This window comes from Sphaeramia orbicularis, chromosome 12 (assembly GCF_902148855.1).
Source record: "Sphaeramia orbicularis chromosome 12, fSphaOr1.1, whole genome shotgun sequence".
NCBI lineage: Eukaryota > Metazoa > Chordata > Actinopteri > Kurtiformes > Apogonidae > Sphaeramia > Sphaeramia orbicularis.
In genome coordinates, this window is record NC_043968.1 from 58,136,260 (window position 1) to 58,159,631 (window position 23,372).

Below are 23,372 nucleotides of genomic sequence, written 5' to 3' on the forward strand. Positions count from 1 at the left end.
AGGTAAGGTATCAAATTTATAACTAGTTTGTCACATTTGTCTTTTGAGGTTTCAAATCAGACCTGGTGGGTTGTACTAAAGCAAATTACTTAGATGTTTATAAACAGTGGCATCTTTAATGTTTTCTGACGTCTCATGGTTTAACATCTTAGTTTGCTGCAGAAATGTAGCAGTAGCTCTGTAGCTCTGGTGTGTGGTTTCAGAGCTGTAACACTTTAAATGATGCTAGCCATATGTCACTTATAAGGTGGTACACATATCCTATCAAAGGTTTATGACATAGGACAAAATAAATACATGATGAAATACCTATAGTACAAAAATGGATGGATGGATGGATGGACGGGTAGTGAAAAATATTCATATATTTGTTTTAGGTGTATGTGTCATATATAAACATCCATATTTGTATTTGCTAGACAAACCCTTCGCATACTTAAGAATACTTATTAGAAATCCAGAAATCTTCTGCAGCCCACCCACAACTGTGATCACACTGATGAAAATTAACCGCTTATTTTTGTCACCCATAGTCAGAACTTTTTTTGTAAACCTGGGCTGACAACGCCTCATGTGTACATATAGGCCTAATATATTTCTTATAGTGTGACCTTAGGTGTAAAACTAAACACCTGCCCAGGGCTATGTGGCCACCAGAGGGCCACCAAGAGCTGAAATTATGCACAAGGGGTCTTAATAATTTTTTTTAATGTATTTTCTTTATCATGCAAAATTACTGTCATGCAAAATACAATACGTTATGTTAACATGTTGGCGAGCTGCTTCTGTCAGAGCTGTATGTGCACTGTACATGTAACACTGGTCAACTGCATATTGAGGCAAGCAGTCAAGAAAAACAAGCATATATTCAGTCATTATTGGTAGATTCCAAAGATGATAATGAGTGGATTTAGCTACTGAGTTGAACACCACATTGGTTGCTGTATTGAAATGTCAAAAGTGTCATTTTGGGCATTTGGGGGGTTTTTGGAAACTGAAGAGCCCACTCATCACCCACGTCATTTTCTGAACCGCTTGAAAAGTGCTTGAAAAGGTCACAGGGGTGCTGGAGGCTATCCAAGCTACCAATGGGCAAAGGTGGGATACACCCTGGAGGTGTCAACAGTCCATCACACAGTTGACACATACAGTCGAACAACCATTGATCGCATATTCACACCTATCGGTGATTGACCAGTTAACCTATTTGGGAGTAGGTCTTTGGACAGTGGGACGAGGCTGTAACACCCAGAGAGAATCCACACAGACATGGGGAGAACATGCAAACTCCACACAGAAAGGCCAGCACTGGTATATAACCCTGGACCAAAAACCCATACTAACATTTTTTGTGGCAGAATATAAACATGATTATTTCTGCAGCAAATGTGGACATTTTAACATACATTAGGAGTCTATGGCATATGACTCGCTTTTGGAACCTCAGGTGGACCATGGAAGTGTATTTTTTTTGCACTTCAATGTTGACTTCAATTTTAGCTCTTTTCTTTCTTTCTTTCTTTCTTTCTTTCTTTCTTTCTTTCTTTCTTTCTTTTTTTTTTTTTTTTAAAGTTGTGGCTGGGTGGCACTGTGGTGTGGGGCAATGAGTAAAAATTTGCCCAGGGCCTAATCAGGGCTTGAGCCAACCCTGTATGCAACAACAATGCATTCTACTTAAATAGCAATTTTGAAAACACTCAGACACTTTACAAAACAAAACAAAAATTGCAGAGCTGCTTGCCTATTTTTGTTGTTGTTGCGTGTGTGAAATAAACAGTGACCAGTAACAGTAAAGATGCTAACCAGGGTTTTGAATGTTGACTTAGTTTTCAGCTCTTTAAAAAAAAAGAAGTTGTGGCTTGTTGACATTGTGGTGTGGGGCCAGAAGTAAAAATCTATTATTATTATTATCATTATTATTATTATTATTATTATTATTATTATTATTATTATTATTATTATTATTATCATGGAACAAACTCCCAGAAAAACTCAGAATAGCTGAAACACTCAGTTTATTTAAATCCAGGTTAAAGACCCACCTGTTCTCAGCTGCATTTGAATAGAGTTTTTATTCATCAGTTCATATCTGCACTGTTCCTTTTAAGATAAAAGTTTTTATCTGTTTTATCTGATCTGTTTTATCTATTTATTTGATTTTTGTTTGTTTGTTTGTTTGTTTTTTTCATGCCTTCTGCAGTAATGCTTTTAATGTTTTATGTAAAGCACTTTGAATTGTCTTGTACATGAAATGTGCTAAAGAAATAAACCTGCCTTGCCTTATTATATTATTATTATTATTATTATTATTATTATTATTATATGCAGAGTTGGCCCAAGCCTTCATAGGCCAATAATAATAATAATAATAATAATAATAATAATAATAATAATAATAATAATAAGAAGAAGAAGAAGAAGAAGAAGAAGAAGAAGAAGAATGCATTGTGAATACATTGCGCTGCTGAAGTCATTCAGACACCCCCCCCCCCCCCCAAAAAAAAAAAAAAAAAAAAAGAGTATTAATCGAATATATTGATCTTTATTATGTCTGACAATTAAAACAGCACACAGAATAAATACATAGGAATTAATTATAAAACTGAGATATTGAATGACTTCAGAATTCTAATTCTAATGGCTGTAATGGACGCCATGTGCACAGATGCAAACCAAAACACCATTTCCTACTGTGGCAGTGATGCCTGTATGTGCGTCCGTAGTTTATCATAAATCTCGGTGTAACTTGGTGTCACGTGTTTATAGCCTATCATATCATAAAACTAGACCCCCCCTCCCTCCTCCTCCTCCTCCTCCTGCTGCCAGATGCGGGGGGGATTTAGGATGGATCGGAGGGAGGTGTGTGCGACGTTTGACCTACTTTCAATAAACACTATCACAGCCGGAGCCGCTGCTACTTTAGTCCGTTTTCAGCTCGGAGGTGTCGGTGCCCTCGTGCAGTCGGTTGACGGTTAAACTCCACGGAGCAGCCTGCGTGGCACAAACCACAGACACACACACACACACACACACACACACACACACACACACACACACACACACACACACACGCAGACTCGTGGGAGGGGGGGTCTGTCTGTCGATGTGAGGAGTTGCACAACAACACGGACCAATGTAACTTTGGAGAAACTCCTGAAAGCTTCCAACTGAGCAGGACACTGACTCCTCTACAGGTAAGCCCTCATTACAACCTGGAGGACTCCGCTTTAAACAAACATTGACGCGGTTAAAATCTTCATGCAGATTTTTTTTTTCTCTTTCTTTTTTTTCTTGCAGGAGCCAAACTTGTATTTACTTGTGTGGCTATGTCGGTCAAAAACGCCTCAACAAACCCAAACTACAGTGTGTTTACTCATTTAAAAGCTGCACAAGTTACTTAGCACATACCTAGCTAGCAACAGCGTTAGCATACTACTTTAAGCGACCATATGGAAATGATATTTACCCGCTGCTCGGACGGAAACTAGACTGCATTGATCCCTGCTATCTACTTTAAACATGTTTTTTTTTTCTTATTTATAACCAATACCTTCATGTATTCCCTCCTGAGTGAACCCATGTCTTAAATATAACACACAACTATAGAAAAGCAGCAAAAAAATACACTGAAGTCCAGCTGACTTGGCCACATGTTTATTTACATGCCATGCTGCCAAAATACTTGCCTGTCTGTCAGTCCAGCTAAATTAAGTTATGCTGGTGCTGTCTGAACATAATCAAGCCATTGAGATATTTATTTCCTCTATGTAGGCAATTCTTTTCATAACAGGAAACCACTGCAACACATTGCAGCTCCTGCAATAGATGGACTCTTTATCTAAATAAGAAAACACATTCTTTTATTAATATTTTTAAAAGAGTTAAAGACAGTGGCATGCTGTTTTTTCTTTCACTTTCAGCCATCTATTAATCTTGTGTTGAATCTGCTAAATTCCTTGTATATTTGGATACCACATGTATTTAGCTGGTGGGTTATTGCATAAATGTCACACACAAACTATTCCCTGCAGGGAAAACACCATTGTGTTTGTGCTTGTGGTGTATGGTTTGTGGGTATAAACGAACAACAAATGCATCACATGAAGTGGTAGCAGCAGGGGTGAGTACTGGCTGCAGGGGGGTGTGGGTAGGGCGGTGCTGCAGCACTGGTTGCTGGTGGTTATGAGGATGCCTGGGCATGCAAGGTCAAATAACTGGCTAAAATTAGTCACGTGTCAGCTGTGACAGGGAGCCAGTGTCCTGTACGACTGGGAGGGCTGGTTAGTGTCCACCCAGCAGGAAGCCATGTCTTCACACGCCTCGGTGTTGCCCTACTTGATACTTAATCATGTTGACCATTTGACTTGTTTAGATAAAGTTGGGAAAAAAACTAATACAAAAGACCCAGTAACATCTGGCTTTTGTCCTCATTGTGAAAGGGTACAATGGGTTTCACTTCTGGGTCAAATGACTCTGCGGTACAGGCAGGTAGTTATCAGCTCTAGCTTCATGGCAAAGATAGAAACATGACACTTGGGTGTACCTGCTGTTTTTCACCCCTTTTTTGACACAGTGATATGATCCACATCAAATTTCCAAATGCAGGCATTTGGCAGGCATGATTTATTGTTTACTTGCAATCTGGAACAACTTACAATGGAGATTTTGTTCCTTGTGTTGTGCAAGGTGGAACACTGGCCAAACGATGAGGTGGCAGAGCTTCTCCTGATTCAATGGAATTGTCTGTTCCATGTTTTCTGGTGTGTTTGTGACGTTGAATGTGACACCAAAATTAAAAAAAAAAAAAAAAACAACAAAGGCAAACTTATCCATTGACATCTCCTGATTGACAGTAATCCTGAGGCAAATTCAACTACTTTTTTAACAGGTTTACACACATTAAAAAAATGAATAATTTGGGTGATAAAAACTGTATACACATTTTTTTGGGAGTATGAGTATAAATATCAGGCTCTTAGAAGGAACAGGTTGGATTAGCTTCTGTTGTGCTTTTCTCTTTTCACCAATTTAAATCTAGTTTGAGGTCAGAGTTGGTTCAACTTGTGGATCAGGAACCAGAGAGTTACCATCACTTCACAGCAAAACGGTCCTGGGATTGAGTCCCGTGCCAGGTGGTCAGGGGTCCTTCTGTGAGGAGTTTGCATGTTCTCCGTGTGTCTGTGTGGGTTCTCTTTGATGATCCAGACATGTTCAGGCATTCTCATTGGTTGATCCAAATGGCCCAGTAGGTGTGAATTTGAGAATGAATGGTTGTTCATCTCCACAGGCCTTCACCACCCTCCAATTAAGTAGTTCGTAAAATGAATTAATTAATACATGACTGAATGGAGAACCAGTGTGCACCTGTATTTGTATCCGTTTTCCTGGCAGATCTAGAGTTAACTTCAAGGACAGACTACATTGTCTTTTTACAAGTGTTATTCTGGGTGAGCCTACATCCAGCTCATTTAGTGTTTTTATGTCCCTTTTCCTGGTCCAGTGACAATATCAGCCCAACTTCCATCAACTCAATACAGACTCTTTTTTTGTTATGAGGTACTACTCTTATTAATACCGTCACCAAAGTTTCAAGGCACTGCTTAACATGATGTGGGACATTGCAGATCACAGACTCGTTAGTCTGGAAATGTCACTTCATCAGTTCATTTGTATGTCATCGTATTGTGATTGGAGGTATTTATTTTACTATCTACACCAACCAGAAAATCTCTAAAAACATCAGAGCTAATATTGAAGTTATTTCTGTCTTGGTAAATCGACTACCTCACCTGAAAAACTCGTAGATCTATTTAATTTTTAAATTGTAACGTACTTACTTCACCATGCATCACCTGTAGCTGCAGTTGTGCTGAAGCCAGTGTCAAAATATGTTGTCATTTCATTACACGTATGCGGTGGAAGTGCAATATGCTTACAGTTAAGTTCAGTACAGTACGAGTGTCCCGTAGAATTAGAAATTTACTTTACGAGCTGTGGCTCTTGAGAATTTTTGTCTTGAAATATGTGAGTGCTCCTCCCAACAGGTGTAGCCTCCGCTGGCTCACTTCACATGTTCATCTTATTGAGACAACATTTTGGCTGTTTTGTTCAAGTGATTTTTCTTTGTTTTGTGCTAATTACTTGTGTTAACTATGAGCAAGTGAAGAGAGAGAGAAAACATCTAGAAATTCTTCTACCTGACATTTTACTGGTGGGCGATTCTCCTTCCAGAGAATATCACTCCTCCTCCTCTTCCTCCTTGTCTTCCTCCTCGTCTTCTTCCTCCTCCTCACTCCACTGTCTTTCTCATGCATAGATCGTCTGATCTTTAAGGTAAATAAGTTAATAAAATCAGTTTATTTGTTTTGATAATTGTTATTTTATTTCTAACTGCATTTTTTCTGTTTTAAAACCCCTTCTGAAAGGATTTTTTGGGTGGTTTTTGGGGCCTGGAACAGATGAATTATATTTCAATTCATTTCAAAGGGGAAAAAAGTGATTTGTAAAATATGTAAAATGCAAAACGAGGTCAGTCATGGAATGAATTAAACTCATATTGTGAGGTTCCACTGCATCTTATACCATTAGATGAAAAACATCATCAGTTGGTATTAGTCATAATAACTCCACCCCCCAGTTCTTGGCAGTTAGTTTTAGATGGTAAAGAGTTCTCTGAAACCAGTTTTCCAGGCTGAAAGGTGGTTCTTTAAGCCAAGACAACACAAATCACCAGTCTGAGATGAATAGGTTCTGGCCGTCAATGAAGAAGAGACAAGCAGGATTTATTTTGACATTTCTAAGAAGAGGTGTTGCCAGACTGAAGGGTGATACCAGCTCACCTAAAATCTGGTTTGGGGCAGGTATTTCAATGTTCATGCACTGGCTGACAAACATCTATTGGTTGTTGAAAAGGAATTAGACATATTTTAAGAGTTTATGAAGTCTAAAATGTGAATAGCTTGTTTCCAGAAAAACCATAGGGGACTTCTCTAAACTAATATATATAATATTTTTATTCAGATTATATTACAAGTGTTTGATTTCAGTATGTTTTAAGTGGGTTGATCAGTCGTCTTCTTCATGTCCTTAAAAATACTGTAAATGTTGTAATATGTAAGTCAGATGATTCAAAACTCAGAATGAGAAAAAAGTAAAAGCCTGTCGTGGTGCAAAAGATAAAACTGATCTGAAAGCACTGGATAGGAAGTTGAATAACCAAGCGATGACTAACAAAAGAGGTATTCTGGTGCTGAGAACAGGGAACTTGGTTGTGTTTAAAAATACTATAACTGATTCCAACAGACAGGCTCCAATGGATGTTATCCATTATATTTATGGGTGACATGTATGGGAAAACAGATTGTTTTTCAGATTCAAGTACTGTATGAATTCACATCTACTGGACAAGTTTATTTATAAGATGTAGAGTATTCAATAGTACTGTTGTGAACTTTCACTTTACTTTCACTGTCATTGGAAAAATATTATTTAATTGCAATGCAGTAACATGTCCACACACCAATCGCTATGTTTTACGTGTGATAAATTGCTTTAAGGGAGATAAAATTAGGCGTTTTAGTCTCTCATCCAAGACATTTGTGGTCTTAAAAGACTGTGACCATAAATGTGGTGCTCTGAGTCATCTGACTCACAGGAAGTAGTCTGTCAGAAGAAGTCTGCCACTGGGCGACTGTTTCAATTGGCTCTTGTTATGGGACTTGGGAAATGTTTTTTTTTTTTCTTTTTTTTTCACAAACGTGGACTTGCCTTTGTTAAACATCCCTGTTTTAATTTCTCCTTTCCCCCAGAGAATTAGTCACAGGCATAAAGTATTTTGGTACATTTAGGTTTCGGAGACCACATTTCTCTTTTGGATCGTGAGCTGAAACATTTGGGGAACCACTGGTTAGGTTAACTGGACTAAAAATTATTAATGAACATCAACTAATCTTATCCTAAAGGTAAGCTTTGTTCTTTTTAGGTGTATCAGTTTGATCAGTTTAAGCAGAACACATTTTTTTAGGATATAAAATCATCTGTGTTGATCAGTTAGTCTTATCTGTTGGAATATATCCACCATCAAGCAACTATTTGACTCTGTATTCTCCTCTTTATCTGCCTTCTATATGTTACCGTTTTAACCCCCCCCCCCCCCCCCCACCCCATTATGTGAAACAACAGTAACCCCCGAGCTTCCACCTGGAGTGTCTGTGGGGTCTTCTTGTGTTGTCATTGAAGTATTTAATTATGAGGGCTGTCCTCCCTAAATGCAAATGTTCTACCAGAGCTCATTAATCTAAAAATGTTAGTACTATCACTATTACAGGCAAAGTATTTGTATTGGAACATGTCAACTTGGGGAAAAACCGGTTTGTGTCATATTTAGGTGTGAAGGGAAAGTAAATTACTGTGTGCATGTTAGTATTGAAACTGTAATACAACAGATGGTTGCCTACCACATGCTTTGGCACCAGCTTAATTTGCTTAACAAAACATTTGTTGTAGATTCTTTTACTTTTAACATGTTTGACACCTCTCCAGCGCTGTCCAGCAAATCGTGATGCATATACAGTATATAGCGGTAACTTACTAATAACTCAACATCAAATTGATTTATGATATTTATTTTATCCCATAAAGCATAGTTTTACTCAAACATCAACAAACCTCCATCAATAAAACCTATATCAGATTGAGTGAATGCATCAGTGAGTAGATGTTAGACAGAAGCTACAGCCTAGTGTGGTTATGTCACCACTAATGAAAGCATACTAATGTGACAATTGACTGACACAACATTTCTGCTCATGGAAGTGACGCTGAGGTCTTGCACTCACTGGAGCTTCCATGTTGCACAGTAGAGGTGTATGGAAGTGACATTTCCACCATTACTTGTCAATAACCTAAAATTTTTTACGGATCAAGCAATCTATACTCAAATAGTTAAATCACGAACATTCACTAACAAACCAAGTGCAGTTTAGATTATACAAAATAGAAGTTACTTTAAAAACCTAAATATTTCAGAGCTTTTGAGAAAATATTTGTGGCTACAGTCGCTGAAGCCACCCACTGTGCCCACCATTTAATTAAAAAAAAAAAAAAAGCATGTAGCCAACATTCTGTTTTATTTACAAAACTGGAAAATGTGTATATTAATATGAACATTCAGTTAAAAAAATGGCTCAGTACTGGTGACAAGATGTGTTCTGTTACAGATCAGGTCATTACATGTATTTTCAGTCTGGTCCATGGTGACGATACCAGCACACAAAACACTGGTAGATATGTCTCATGATAGTAGACTGAACTGCCATGAACATTTAGTAGCCTATACAATCAGATATACTTTATTGATGTCCGAAATGGGAAATTGAAATGTAACAGCAGCACAAGACAAGAGGCATGAAATACAGTAGAAAAAGAAAGAGAAGATAAAAATATAAACATTTAAAGTGACAAAAAATATATCTGATGTACCTAAATCAACATACTGAATAGTTTAACAGCATGTATCTAAAAGACAAAAGTGTTGACGTGCTGGTAGGGCTTTTATGGCACTGACCTGTTTAGATACTATGGGATATCGTCATATTTCAATACCTGAACATAATCAGTGTCAGTGCATGTACAGTCGCATTCATACAAAACTTTTCTACATTTGCATTAATAGTGTATTGACATAAAGCTTCAAGTTGTGGTAAATGAGGTTATTGTTTTATGTATTAAAAGTGCTTTGAGTTGAAAAAGCTGGGAAGCTGAAACATAAAACTAAAGAGATGTAGCCTTAATGTAAACCACACTGTGGTATATTAACATTTTTTATAACAAGAAACTGGTTTAAGGTGAAAGATAATACCAAACATTTGAACTATAGTTTGTAAGGAAATTTTATTTGTAATTAAATGGAAAATTGGTGTCAAAAAACTATCTAAAATGAGCCTTATCGAAGCCCAAGTATAAGTATATACCAAAGTTATTATTGTTAAGGGAAGCTAACGAAATTACGAAAACTAGAATTGAAAAAAACATTTTCGTTAACTGAAATGAATAAAAACTATAATTTAAAAAAAAAAAAGATGACTAACTGAAATTGTATTAGGTGCTTACAAATCTAACTAAAACGTATAAAAATTATGGATAAAATTCCCTTTGTTTTCGTCTTTGTCAATGTCGGATTGATATGAAATCTGTTTATTTTAGGGATGCACCGATACCAGTACCGGGTATCAGTCCGATACTGAGTGTCTGTAGTAATACTTGTACTCATAAAAGTGCTCCGATACAAACACACCGATACCACTTGATGGCAGTGTGATGTTCACCTCATTGTGAAGCAGGTACACGGTGGAGGCATAACGTCAGCAGTGTGGAGATTTTTTTTATGTAACGGTGGTGACAAAAGTAACGTTGACTGCAAGTTATGTTAAAGACACAGACGGATATGGCTGTTCTGTCCATTTGCGTACATTCCACACGTAATTCTGTCCATTTTCCAGGAGCTAGCGGATGCGTACCCAGAGCCATATAAAGATCATCATATTATCTTGTGTACCCAGATGGATTAGCAGTACTACCTGGAACCATGGAGGTAGTGGATATTTTTCAAAGAGCAGCTGTATGAGTTAGTGAAAAACTACTGACATATTTATGACGGCTGCCCTCATCAATATCAATATTGGTATCCACATTAGTATTACCTCCTCTGTCATCACTGTGTTTGTTATTACTGACTTTCTTTCTCTTCTTCTCAAAAAACTTTCCTCTTCTTCGTGGTATTTGTCCAGTATGGTTAATTAAGAGTGGTGCCCTCTGGTGGATTGATTGAGAAACGCTCATTTCTACACATGAAATGTCAGTAGCAGCACTTTGTCACAGTCAGACTAATGACAAAGACAATAAAGCACATTTTCAAAAGTAACTAAGAACTGTAATGGTATTATTAAGTACTCATATCGGAACTCGGTATCGGCAAGTACTCGAATGTAAGTACTTGTACTTGTACTCTGTCTGGAAAAAAGTGGTATCGGTGCATCCCTAGTTTATTTTGCTCAAGCAGTTTTACGGCACTTCACAGTCCGTCACTTCTCGCCCCTTGAGGTTTAGAGTCGGCTTCTCATCCCCACTCTACCTGGCAACATGGAGACTAAAGTTGGGAGAAAGCAGCAGAGTACAGTATGGGATTTCTATCAGTACGATGGTGAGTAAGATAAAAGATATGAAAAAATTAAAACTAATACTAAAACTAAGCATTTAGAAAAAAACAAAAGCTAATAAAAAACTAACAAACCTGCTCTAAAAACTAATTAAAACTAACTGAATTTGAGGGGAAAAAAAGTAAAAACTAAATAAAAAAAAAAAAACAACCTAAACTATAATGAAGAATCCAAAACTATTATAACCTTGGTATATACCAGTATCAAAATGTTGTGTAAAGTGGCTGAAGGTAGGCTCAGGTTTTTGTCTGTTGACTTGACGACATAGTGTTGATTTTAATAAACTTGAGTCTTGAATACACATTGTAACGTTCGCTGCGTGACCCCTGACATTCTTGCGTTTCTTTTAGCCTGTTTAGTTTCTTTTTAATGTCTCATTATCATGGTGCTGTTTTTCTGACAGAAACACCTGGGAACTCTTTGCATTGTCTGATTATCTTCCAGTAAAGTGTGTGCTTAAAGCTACATTGACTTACTGGAATGTTGTTTGTTGGTGTTATCTGTGTGACTCCGGTAGATTGGACTACCTGTCCACTGTAGGTGACCCAGACCACCAGAGTTATCAGCCAGCAATTATAGAAAATGAAAAACTGGAGAATATTATAGAAGGTCTTAAACTCCTCCTACTAATTCTTCAGAAATTTCCCTAGTATTCTTTAGAAGTATTTTTTAAATCTGTGACAGAGGAAGGGGAAATAGCTGTGTGGGCTTAAGATGAAGCAATGTTTTTTTTAAAAAGTCAGACGCTTTACTTTAACTCTGAGGAACTGATGCCAGTATGTTACCAGTTATGATACAGTTGCAGTGCTTACCAAAATTAGACAGTTAGTACACAACTATCCAATAAAATGTTAAATATAAAAGGAAATCATTTACTTAATCATCAGAAATAATTTCCTGCTATTTCCTATGTCTAAAACTAGAACAATCTGGGACATCTAGAGCCAACTTCGGGCAGGGTTGGACTATATCATCTTTAAAGTGGTGCTCCTGCCAACATTTGCATCCAAACAAAACAGGTCCAACACATTTGTGCATTTGTGCCGGTGCCACTAAGTGACCTGGTTCCCATGGCTGTTGAAAAGTGAAGAAGCAGTTAAACCACCCATCAGACTGCCTTTTAGTCAAGGGGTATGATTCACTCCCTCCACAAAAATAGACAGGACTGGTGTCACATTGATGGATTTATTTCACTTCTCTTGGATCATCATCAAAAGATCCACCGTGAAGTTGTTTATACGAAACAGCACACAAAGCAGCTAACAAAATAAATACACACAACTGAATGTAAATACAACTAGTTGCATATTGCACAACACATCATTTCCCGAACTGATAATGAAGTATCAAGCAGCTGAAAGAGTGTGAATAATTTATCGCAAACATTAGCAATATGTGTGTAACATAAATACACACTTTGCTTGCTAGTCTACCAAGAGGAAAAGAACATCTACCTGCACAAGGTTCAAAGAATAAACCAAGTCACAGGTGCTCTAATACTTAGGGATGCACTGATACCAGTATTGGGTATCGGTCCGATACGGAGTGCAATACTCATGAAAGTGCTCCAGTACAAACATGCCAATGCCACTTGATGGCAGCATGATGTTCACCTCATAGTGCAGCAGGTATGCGGCTGAGGAGTAATATCAACAGTGTGGAGATGTTTCAAAATAAACGACGGTGACAAAAGTAACGGTGACTGAAAGTTGCATTAAAGTCACAGACGGATACGGACGGAGCGTCCTCTACGTACATTCCGTATGTAATTCTGTCCGTTTTCCGGAAGCTAGCAAATGCGTACCCAGAGCCATATAAAGATCATCATATTATCTTATAAGGCTTTGTGCGTACCCAGATGGAGAAGCAGTACCACCAGGAACCGTGGAAGTAGCGGGGATTTTCAAAGAGCGACCCTGTGAGTTAGTGAAAAACTACTAACAGATTTATGACAGCTACCCTCATCAATATCAATATCAGTATCCCCATTAGTATTACCTCCTCTGTCACCACCATGTTTGTTATCACTGACGTTCTTCTTCTCAAAAAAACGTACTCTTCTTCGTGGTATTCGGCCATTTTGGTTAATTAAGAGTGGCACCCTCTGGTGGATTGATTGAGAAACGCTCATTCTAACACATTAAATGTCAGTAGCAGCACTTTGTTCCAGTCAGACTAATGACAATCACAATAGAGCACATTTACAAAAGTAACTAAGAACTGGAATGGTATTATTAAGTACTTGTATCGGTACTCGGTATCGGCAAGTAATCAAATGTAAGTACTTGTGCCCAGTCTGGAAAAAAAGTGGTATCGATGCATCCCTACTAATACTTCTTTAAAGCTCTCAACAAAAAATCTCAATGTGAGGGTTAACAAAGAAAAATGCAAAACACACACTTCTGTCCACCATAACACTTCAAGTTGTCCATTGTAGAAAACAACCGGAAAAAATCCATTCCTACAGTAACCCACTATATTCATGAAACAAAATATATGAACAAAACATCAGGGACGTTTATGTACAAAAGTCTTTGTCCACCCTTAACTTTGTTGTTTTTACAGGGTTGAAATGAGCATAAATATGTATTTATCATTCTCTTTTCTGCAGATACATCAAGAAAATACGGGAAATATGTGCACAGACTTAAAATACATACAAAAAAGCTGAATAAAATGGGTTGTGACAAGAAACAGCACAAACGGTCAGAAAAATGACGTGTTAAAAGATCAGAAAATTCATGCAAAAAATCTCATATGGTCCAAACAAAATGGTTTCAGACATGCTAAGTGCAAAGGGAGGTCACACTAATTACGACCACTTGGGTTTATAGAAGCTAGTTTGTTTGTTTTTTAAATGAAACGTTAGTGTTCCTGCTGTACATACTTTACATATATCCAGATTGAATCTTATTGCAGACTGACAAATGCTTCGTTAGCCTCATAGCATAATTGCGGAAGTCATATTTTTTCCCTGTCATAGCCGATGATGAAAAACAAATCAGCAGTATTGTAGTATATGGGATGGCTGTGGCTCAGTTGATAGTGTTGGTAGAGAGTCATCCCATGACCAAAGGGTCAGCGGTTTGAATCCTGGATCCACATGTCCTTGTCCTTGGAGGTATAGAAAATGCGCTAAGTTAAGTTCATTTACCATTTTAGGAGAGTAAAGTATCAGATGATACGTGATATGGCCAAAAATATAACTTGGGCAGTTATGCTATGAGTCTAATGATATGTGTGGTCTTTAGAACTTTACTAAACCAACAAACCTAAGCTAGGACAAGGACTTTTACACAGGACTGTTGGTTTCGTACAATTAGATGCACAGTAGGTAGTTCAGTTCAACTTTTTTTTTTTTTTTTGCCCCCCTTGAGTAAAACCTGTACTGCCACAGATGAGGTTCTCTCTTCCAGAATACCCTGTAATAGATGTTGTTGGTACAGAAATATTATAGAATATCAACTCTCCTCCTCTTGTCCTCTTCTCTCATTTTTGTTGAATGGAAACTGACTTAAATCATGTAAAAATGAAAAAAAAAAAAAAATCTGAAAAATTAAAGTCTGCACACAGTGTGATTCTCAGATGATTTAAGACAGTTTTACACATCACGTTTCAGAAGCTGTTGGACTGTTGACTAAGACCACTCAGTGCAAACAGGTACCGTTATGACTGAAGACTTTACAATAAATACTGAGCATCTTGACTGTGATGCTCCGTGTAGGAAATGGTCTGCTTTCAGTCAGATCTGAAAGTTGAAACTCAAATCTCAGTTTCATTCCCATTGCGTGCGTTGGGGCTGACATGTGACCTGACTGAACTAACAGTCAGCTAAATTCCAGAACATGTTAAACGATGATGGATGCCTCTCGTGCACCACCTTGTACGTTGTTTTTGTGATTCCTGACCTAACATAAACCTGATTTACGGACTGAATACTAACAGCAGTTTAGTCCCCATTACAACTAACAACAAGATGACATGTGTATGAAGCACAGTTTCTGTTCCTGTGGTGTAACCTAAGTCCTGGCATGACGCCCAGTTGGCATTGCTAAAATTTTAATGGTTAGTAAAGCTGAGTAGGTGAAGGTGAGCACAAGTTAGCACATGCATGCTCTGCTAAGCACTTATAGCTGACTCATCAGAGCTCCAACGCTGAGGGGGGTGTTGAAAATCAACCATTTTAATGTTTTAAGGCAAGGAGCTAGTTTGAACATGACCCAGCTTAGACAATTTAGCAGCTGTTTGCGGTCAAAACAAGTCATTAATACTTCAGGATTTGGCCATAACTCCAGGGAACACCGTAGGTTTGAATCCAGCAGATTCTTCCGTGAATATAAAGGCTACTCGCGCCCATTGTGGATGAGGAGGAGAAATCAGACTGTGCACAAGATCACGCACCGATGACTCAGCCAGTCACAAGAAATAACTCAGAGGACATGATGTAGCTGCTCCTCGGGTCACTCTGCGAGTAGCTTTCAGTGATCCAATTGTTTTTGGAAATGGCCTCCTCATTTCCAGTTAAAACTAGAGCAATGCCCTGATCATGATGAGTCATCCATCACCCCAGGCACCGAGCAGGCTTAGACTTCCCTGAAAAGACAGTAATGTGTACTCATGAGTGAGTTATGTTGGTGTGTTGTGCACTCTAACAGTGGAAGGTGAAAATGACTCGGAAGAAGCTAAATTTGTGTTTTTTAGTTTGCATGTATTTAAAATATAACGCACAATCTCAGCGAACTGCACTGATTCTCAAACGTTTTATATTGTCTTCAGAAAATATTTGCGTCTCCATGCACCAACATTCATACAGTCACACACATCTGATTCAGCTACACACAGTTCACACAGAGGACAAAGTATTTATTATAATAGTATTATGACAACCACCTTCATCTGGTTTAAGCTCAGCCTTTAATCTTAAATAATGATGTGATATTTGGAGTGATAGATATTTATATTGATTGATGTGATTTTTTTCATTATAGAGTTTTATTACTTGTTACTGCTATTTTTTTGTATTGTTTGTTTGTTTCGTATGAATGCACATATTCTTTCACTGTATCCTGTTGCTGCATTGACCGGTGAACGTCCCAATTGTGGGATCAATAAAGTTTTATTTAATCTAATTTCTTCATATGTCCCTTTTTGGAACTGTGGTAATGTTTAAAACCAAAGTGAACGATTTGAAATATAGAATTGTTTGCTCTACATGAATTTTATAAAATGTCCTCATCTCAGTCTTTTGGTTTTTTGTTTGTTTTGTTTTTTTGGAGTAAACTGCAAAAAATGTATATAAAGAATAGATTTCATATGGATAGGGAGTGTGTTGTTTGCAATTTCTCAGGTGAAATGATTTTCTTTCTTCAAACAGTGCTTCTATGGCAGTATGATAATCTGAAGGTAGATACTTTATCATCACTGTTAATAAATTACTTGTATTTTTGCCTTTCCAGCTGGTTGCAATCTGTAAATGCATTTGTTCACTGGTCCGTTGTATTTTATTATTGATCGATTTTTTTCATGTTGCTGTAAATGTTAGTCGTGCTACTTCGGCTGAATGTCACTACAAGGGTAATTTTGCTCCTGCAGAACAACTGAAAAGTCTTATATCAGTATATATTTTAGATATATTGTATGTTGGTGGTTGATTTGGACTCAGTCCTTCAGAGAAATGTTTGTTTTTATCGTATAAGTTTTTATAGCATAGACTGTGTAAGAGATGCTGACTTGGGCTGATGTTTTGAAGCCTTCATTCTGCATTTTCACCAAATAAAACTAAATGTACTCTATTTGGGTAAGAGGAAAGTGGCAAATAGTAAAGCTTCAGGCTAAATTGCTGTTAACACCAACCAACCACACTACTAATTACACTGTAATGAGAGTTAGAAAAAAATCATCTAACTGAAGTTGCTTGTTAAATGTTAACACATAACCTAGTTGTGTCTAAAGCTAGAATCAACACAGTCATTAGCACTAGATCCCCTAATGAAAAGGCTAACTCACAAACTCTGTAATCCATGTTAGAATTATTATTGCACATTGTATTGGTCTGAACACCCTAAAATTGTTGCACATGACTGTATAATGACAATAATAGGCTAGTACTTGCAGATTTTAAGAAACATTTGCATGACAGGGTTCTTAGCTTAACATCTTAACCACAACTACAGTAGAGCTGTCAGAAAAAAACAACATTTTATTGTATAATCTTGAATTGAAATAATCAAATAATTAGCAAAAACACATTTTCTGGCTTGTGCTTTTCTATTTTCTATATCATTGATAGGTTTCATATGAATGTTGAACCTGTTAATTGTTTATCTCTTCTTGCATGTGAAACGTCCGGCAAAAATCGTTTAGGTATTTTTACCCTTGGCCACACTGGCCAAAGGGTATTGTCATCAGTTGATTGTCTGTCCATCTGTCTGTCCATGTATATGCAAAATCTTTGGCATGCACCAGTGGTTCTGAACCGTGGGGGGCAGCAGATAGTCAACTACAATGATAAGGTGAGGGGAGGTCACTTTCACTGTCTCACAGCTTTATGTACAGGTCCGTCGCGCTACTTGTAGAATTATGTGTTGACGTCCGGTTTGAAGACGGGTTGAAGTCTGTGAGCGGGGGGGCATCCGGCACATCGTCCATCTGTCTGTCTATATATGTAAAACCTTTGGCGTGGAGTGAAGGCCAAGGGTTTTCAAGTGCATGCATGTTTTTTTTTTTTTTTTTTTTTTTTTTTTGAATATCTGCACCTCTTTTTCCTGTAAAACAAAAATATCTGTTGTGCATCTTGAACCAAGTCACGCTCACATTTGAATAAATCTAATTTCCTGTAAGCAAATGACGTTAAATCTCTCTCCAGTCAAATCCTTATCGTATTTCAACGACATTTTAATCACTCCCACAGCTTCCCATTAACAGATCTTGTTTTGACATGAACTACCATTAACTGCCATAGCATGCACAGCTTCAAGCACATACCTTCAGGCACTCGGAATCAACACTGTTTATTTTTTTGGCATTAATTCAGCCATCATGAGTCTGAATCACTTGACACTTTTTGTTTGATGTTCACACACACAGGTTTTCGTATTCTCCCAAAGTCAACAACGCTGCATCTATTTTGACTTAGATACTGATCCAGATCTTTTATAAACTTTAAGTGTTATAATAACTAATTTAGAGCATTGTACAGCTTTGGCAGCAGAATGGACTATTTGAGAGCTTTTTCTTTCCTTGTCACTCATCACTTGATTTCAAACCCTGGAATATTGCGGTTACTCAAGATGCGGTGATCCTGTCTGCTGTCTTTAGTAAATTGCTACTGCTACTGTGTTTATGTGTTAAAAGAGCAGCGTTTACATACCTGCTTATTTCCTGTGTTTTAGCAGTGACAAGCGAATAGATGTGATGTCACCATGGAGGCACAGAACAACAACGAACCCACCTTAGACAACCACAACAAGCTCTACAAGATCGACAGTCAGGAGGATCAGGTGGGACATCAGATCTGAATAATAACAGAACATAAAAGGTCTGTGTGTGTGTGTGTGTGTTGGTCGTTGGATTTTCCTTCAGTATCCGAAAATAAAGGGTAATTGGATTGTATTTTTAGATCTATCCACCTCAATGAGACAGACTGTCCTTTTGTCAGTCTCTGTTACTTTTAGAATCAATTTTGGCAGCCATTTCAAGCCAGACTGACTTGAAATGTAGTTGAGCTCTTAATATCGCCTAGTCAAATTTATTACTTTATACCTCAGGGTAGATTTGTTCTGCAGCAAGCCAGTGACATTCATTTTAAGAGACAAATTGTTAGCTTCGTAGCATAAATGCCCAAGTCATATTTTTGGCCAAATAGTGTTATCTACACAACTTACTTTCCTAACACTGCTGCTTCATTTTATGCAGATTTCACAATTTGGTGGAAAATGTGACTTAGGCAACTAAGCTATGAGGCTAACGAAATAACAAAACATGATGCAAGAGTCATAGATGCATCATTGAAGTTAACAGTTCTTCTTAAATGCAGGGTTTTCCCAACCATTACGACTCTTACACCTTTAGTTTTCTTTGCAACACCTAAGAATAAGAATCTGATAAACACAACTGCGACTTCTCTACCACACCGGAAAGAAAAGTGTTACAACTGGTTCTCTGGCCTCGCCTAAATTGTAGTTGGGTGACTTCTATGAGCAGATTTATTTAGTTTATTTTAAGAAGGTGCAATGGCCCAAAAGTATGAAAAATATATATTTAACTCAAAAACAAAAGGGCTGTTTCAGCTTCTAAGTTGTCCACGAACCATAGAGAAAACAACAATCAGAAGTGATATAGAAGGCAAATTTCTTTTTCATGGTCAAAAAGAGAAGGAAATGGAGACTGTGATGGGCTCAGCTGGGTCTCCTTTCATTTTCAGTCAATGTTGTTGCAAATAGTGGAAATGAAAACCAATTCCAATTTTTATGCTTGTTTATTTTTTGTTATTTCTCAAATGATTATTCCATGACATAACATATTAAACCATAAAATAATGACATGGGGTATGTTTTTTGACATCTTTTAGTTATTGTAATAACTTTAATGTAAATACAATGGGCCAATAACCATTACCATTTTTTCCACTCACTTTGTTCCAGGGAAACAAAGAAGTAGTCATTATTAAAAGAAGTGTTTACAGGGTTCCCACAGGGTCTTAAAAAGTCTTAGAAGTCTTGAATTTACAAATCTGTATTTGATACCTTAAAAAAGTCTTTAAAATGTATTGAATTTGATATGGTAGGTCTTAAGTTGTGTTGCCATAAATGTGTTTAAATGTGTCCAACTGCAGACACTAATGTTATTCTATTCGCTTCCACCTGTTCCAACCTGACAATTTATATTGAAATTTGGAACCAATTATTACTAACTTTGCAGCCCTGGTGAGAAGTGACTCAGCATGGTGAGAATCAAGGTGTTGGAGTAAATAAATACATTTTTGTAAATTCTAAGAGTCATGAATTTTTGCCAGTATGGCTGTGAAATAGGCATTAAATTCTGTTCTAAATAGTCTTAAAAAGGTCTTAAAAAGTTTTAAATTTAAAGGTGCGGGAGACTTTCGTGACCAATTTTTTATCAAATCTGTAAAACCTCAGTCATAGCATTAAGTATCACGAATCTGTAAGTCTTTCTGTGATTACTCACCTGAATCTCTTGCATTACGGGGAACAATTTTGAAGTGCCATCCACCATAAACAAACCATGTGTTTGCATCCAGAGCCGGGAGGTAACTCAGGCATCTTCGGAATTTTGTTGCAACGTGCATTGTGGGAAATGGAGGCTCATGCCGCTGCCTGACAATGGCAGCGGCAGCTCGACCATATGATTTTATATGGATGAAACAAACATGCGCGGAAACAGCTGGAGGAATATGCATAGAGGGGAAGGGAGCTCCTGCCGTTTCCGCCTCGTGTCTTTGGCAGCTGTTGCTGCCGCTGCCAGACAGCGGAGCGAACCGGCGTTTCCCACAATGCATGTCACGACAAATTCCGAAGATGCCCGAGACTGATGTAAACACACGGTTTGTTTATAGTGGATGGCACTTCGAAATTGTTCACTGTAATGCAAGAGATTCAGGTGAGTAATCACAGAAAGACTTACAGATTCGTGATACTTAGGCTATGACTTAGGTTTGACAGATTTGATGAAAAATTGGTCACGAAAGTCTCCCGCACCTTTAACTTATAGAAACCTTGAGGAACCTTGGTTTAGGTCCTTCATCATGATATTCTTTAATGAGCATACATTTTAGTAAAGGAATTACCTTTAATGTACATTTGCCAGTAAAGTTGGAATAAAATATTTTCCTCATCTCATTAAATGACTGGGACAATGTGACTTATTCTCTATAGATAAATTGTATCTGAGACTCTGTATGTAATCATTACACCAGGTCAAAAGTAATTACTGATGTGTAGAAATGGGAATAAAAACAGGAATGTGTCTAAAAACAAAACTATTCCAACTTTATGGACAACCATGTATATCACAAGAGATAAAGATAGACAATTCATCCCTAGCTATGGGTCTGAAGGTTTAAATTATTATTGTGAAGAGTTTGAGTGATAATGATATTTTAGTAATAAAAAAATAGCTCCATTGTAAATAGTGGCAAATTCACACTTAAGCCAGTCATAATTTTCAAGACAGTCTCATTTATTTAGTACCATAAAGCTCCTACATACACTGCATTGCTGAGAGTTTAAGTGTTTTTTTTTTCTTTGTGCAGAAAAACGTGCCAAGCTATAAGTACTGCTGCACAATGGCAAACTTCCGCATTGAGAAGAAGATTGGCCGTGGTCAGTTCAGCGAAGTTTACAAAGCCACGTATCTGCTGGAGGGTCAGCTGGTTGCACTCAAGAAAGTCCAGGTACTGAATCCAGTGTGCAGTTATGCAGTTGCACTTAAAGCCACATGCATAGAATGATCCTAGTAACTGATGATGATAAATCGAACATCTAATTGGGACCTTTGAGTCTGAGTTTGGGTGATTTGAGATAAGAGATGGTGTACTGTGCATGTGTCTACTGCCTGACAGATGAAAACATCGCTGACAGTTGGAGTTCAACATATATGTAACAGCATATAGTTTGGTTTGAACACTTGTGCATTTTTGCTAATAATTAACAAGAAGTTGATATGTTGAGTTAATGTTTTACATTTCATGCTGTATCTTTGTAGTCCTTAAAAACCCAGTGTAGGGTAGATATGCCAATTAAATGTACTGTGAGTTTCTTTTTGTATTTTTTTGTTGAGTTCACCTTAAGCCCCCCCATCATGGTCATCAGAAAACAAACATGAGATTCTGTAGACAAGATTAGAACATTTTAACAAGCATATACTTTATAAAACATGCTACACATTAAGTTTTAAACGTACAATAAAATAACTTCACAGTAGTAATTATTCAGTAATCATTCTTTTAGTAGCCTTAGGACACATTCACTGGAAGTGAAAACCAGTTCTAACAGTGTCTTTCTTATGAAATCCATTTCATTTCTTTCTTACAAAACTCCATCCATTAGGGGTGGGAATTATGAACTGTTTCCAAATTGTCCAAAACAAAGGAGTTGTATTTATATGCCTCTCTGTTTCTTAACTACTTGTGTCGACGCTGACATGTTTTTCAGACAGTTGAACATTGCAAAACAATAGGTACATTTCCATTGACGTGTTTCTATTGGCAAACTCAGTTTGCACCCAAAAATACTTGGGAGATCTGGAAAAGTTAATGTAGCAACCCATAAAGAGCCAAACATCCACCATCAACCAACAGCATCCACTGATCTAAAATGTTTAGTACCTATTGATCCATTAATTCTATCAATACATGTGAATAATTGGTGTAAAATACAGTTTGTCATCTTTTCATGGTCATCAGATATGACCCATTTTATGACATTCAGAGGCTCCGTAGTTACCGTGGAAACACTGTCATCTTCTACAACATTAATTCACCAGTAAAACCCAAGAAGTTTGATCGATGACAGTGGATGGAAACACTTGTTTTTATGTTCAATTATTGATATCTTTGCTGAAAAAAGTAACTTTTTTTTTCAGTTTTCTCTGAATGATTTACACAAAAAAAAGAAAAATAAAGAGGAAAATATTACAATAAATAGTGATAAATCACTTAAGAAAGGTTAAATAGAGAGAAAAATGCATTTGGGAGTTGCCACAAAAGTGTCACTGGGTCTTTATGGGTTAAATAGACCAATGAAAATAAGGTGAGAGAAAGCGTTATATGATCCAGATTTGAGGTTCCATTTGTGGGCAAAACCTGAGGCTGGCTTCAAGTTTTTATACAAAATACCTCTTATGTCTGTCAGCTCCTCGGTTCTGGAATGATGTTAATGTATGCAATATTATATCTTAACTGTCAAATGTTTAAAGAATGATGATGTGTTTTCTAATTTTTTAGTGACAATGATGAGCATTGATTAATAAAATGCAATTACCTCCCTGCCGCCGATGCTTAAAAACACTCCAATACAGAACATACGTTCAGATTAACAACTTTCTTGGGCTGTTTTTGGTTTTGACTGTTTTCATGTTATTGTAGTTGGTCAGGTGGTGATGAATAAACATTGAAACCACATATGGGAAGGTGGAAGC

At 37.3% G+C, this 23,372-nt stretch overlaps 1 protein-coding gene across 3 annotated transcripts in view; it reads left to right on the plus strand.

The window, feature by feature from the left end:
* The first annotated feature begins 2,859 nt into the window (after positions 1-2,859).
* nek6 (NIMA-related kinase 6) overlaps positions 2,860-23,372 on the plus strand; it is a 34,416-nt gene continuing 13,903 nt past the window's right edge. The window contains exons 1-3 of one of the 3 annotated variants that reach the window (XM_030149541.1): positions 2,860-3,194; positions 18,611-18,715; positions 21,487-21,627. In XM_030149541.1, the coding sequence (XP_030005401.1) occupies positions 18,638-18,715; positions 21,487-21,627 (219 nt within the window). In that variant the 5' untranslated portion in view covers positions 2,860-3,194; positions 18,611-18,637. Of the gene's footprint in view, positions 3,195-7,804; positions 7,962-18,607; positions 18,716-21,486; positions 21,628-23,372 lie in introns of those variants that run through there. The other 2 variants (XM_030149540.1, XM_030149542.1) reach the window with 2 other exon arrangements.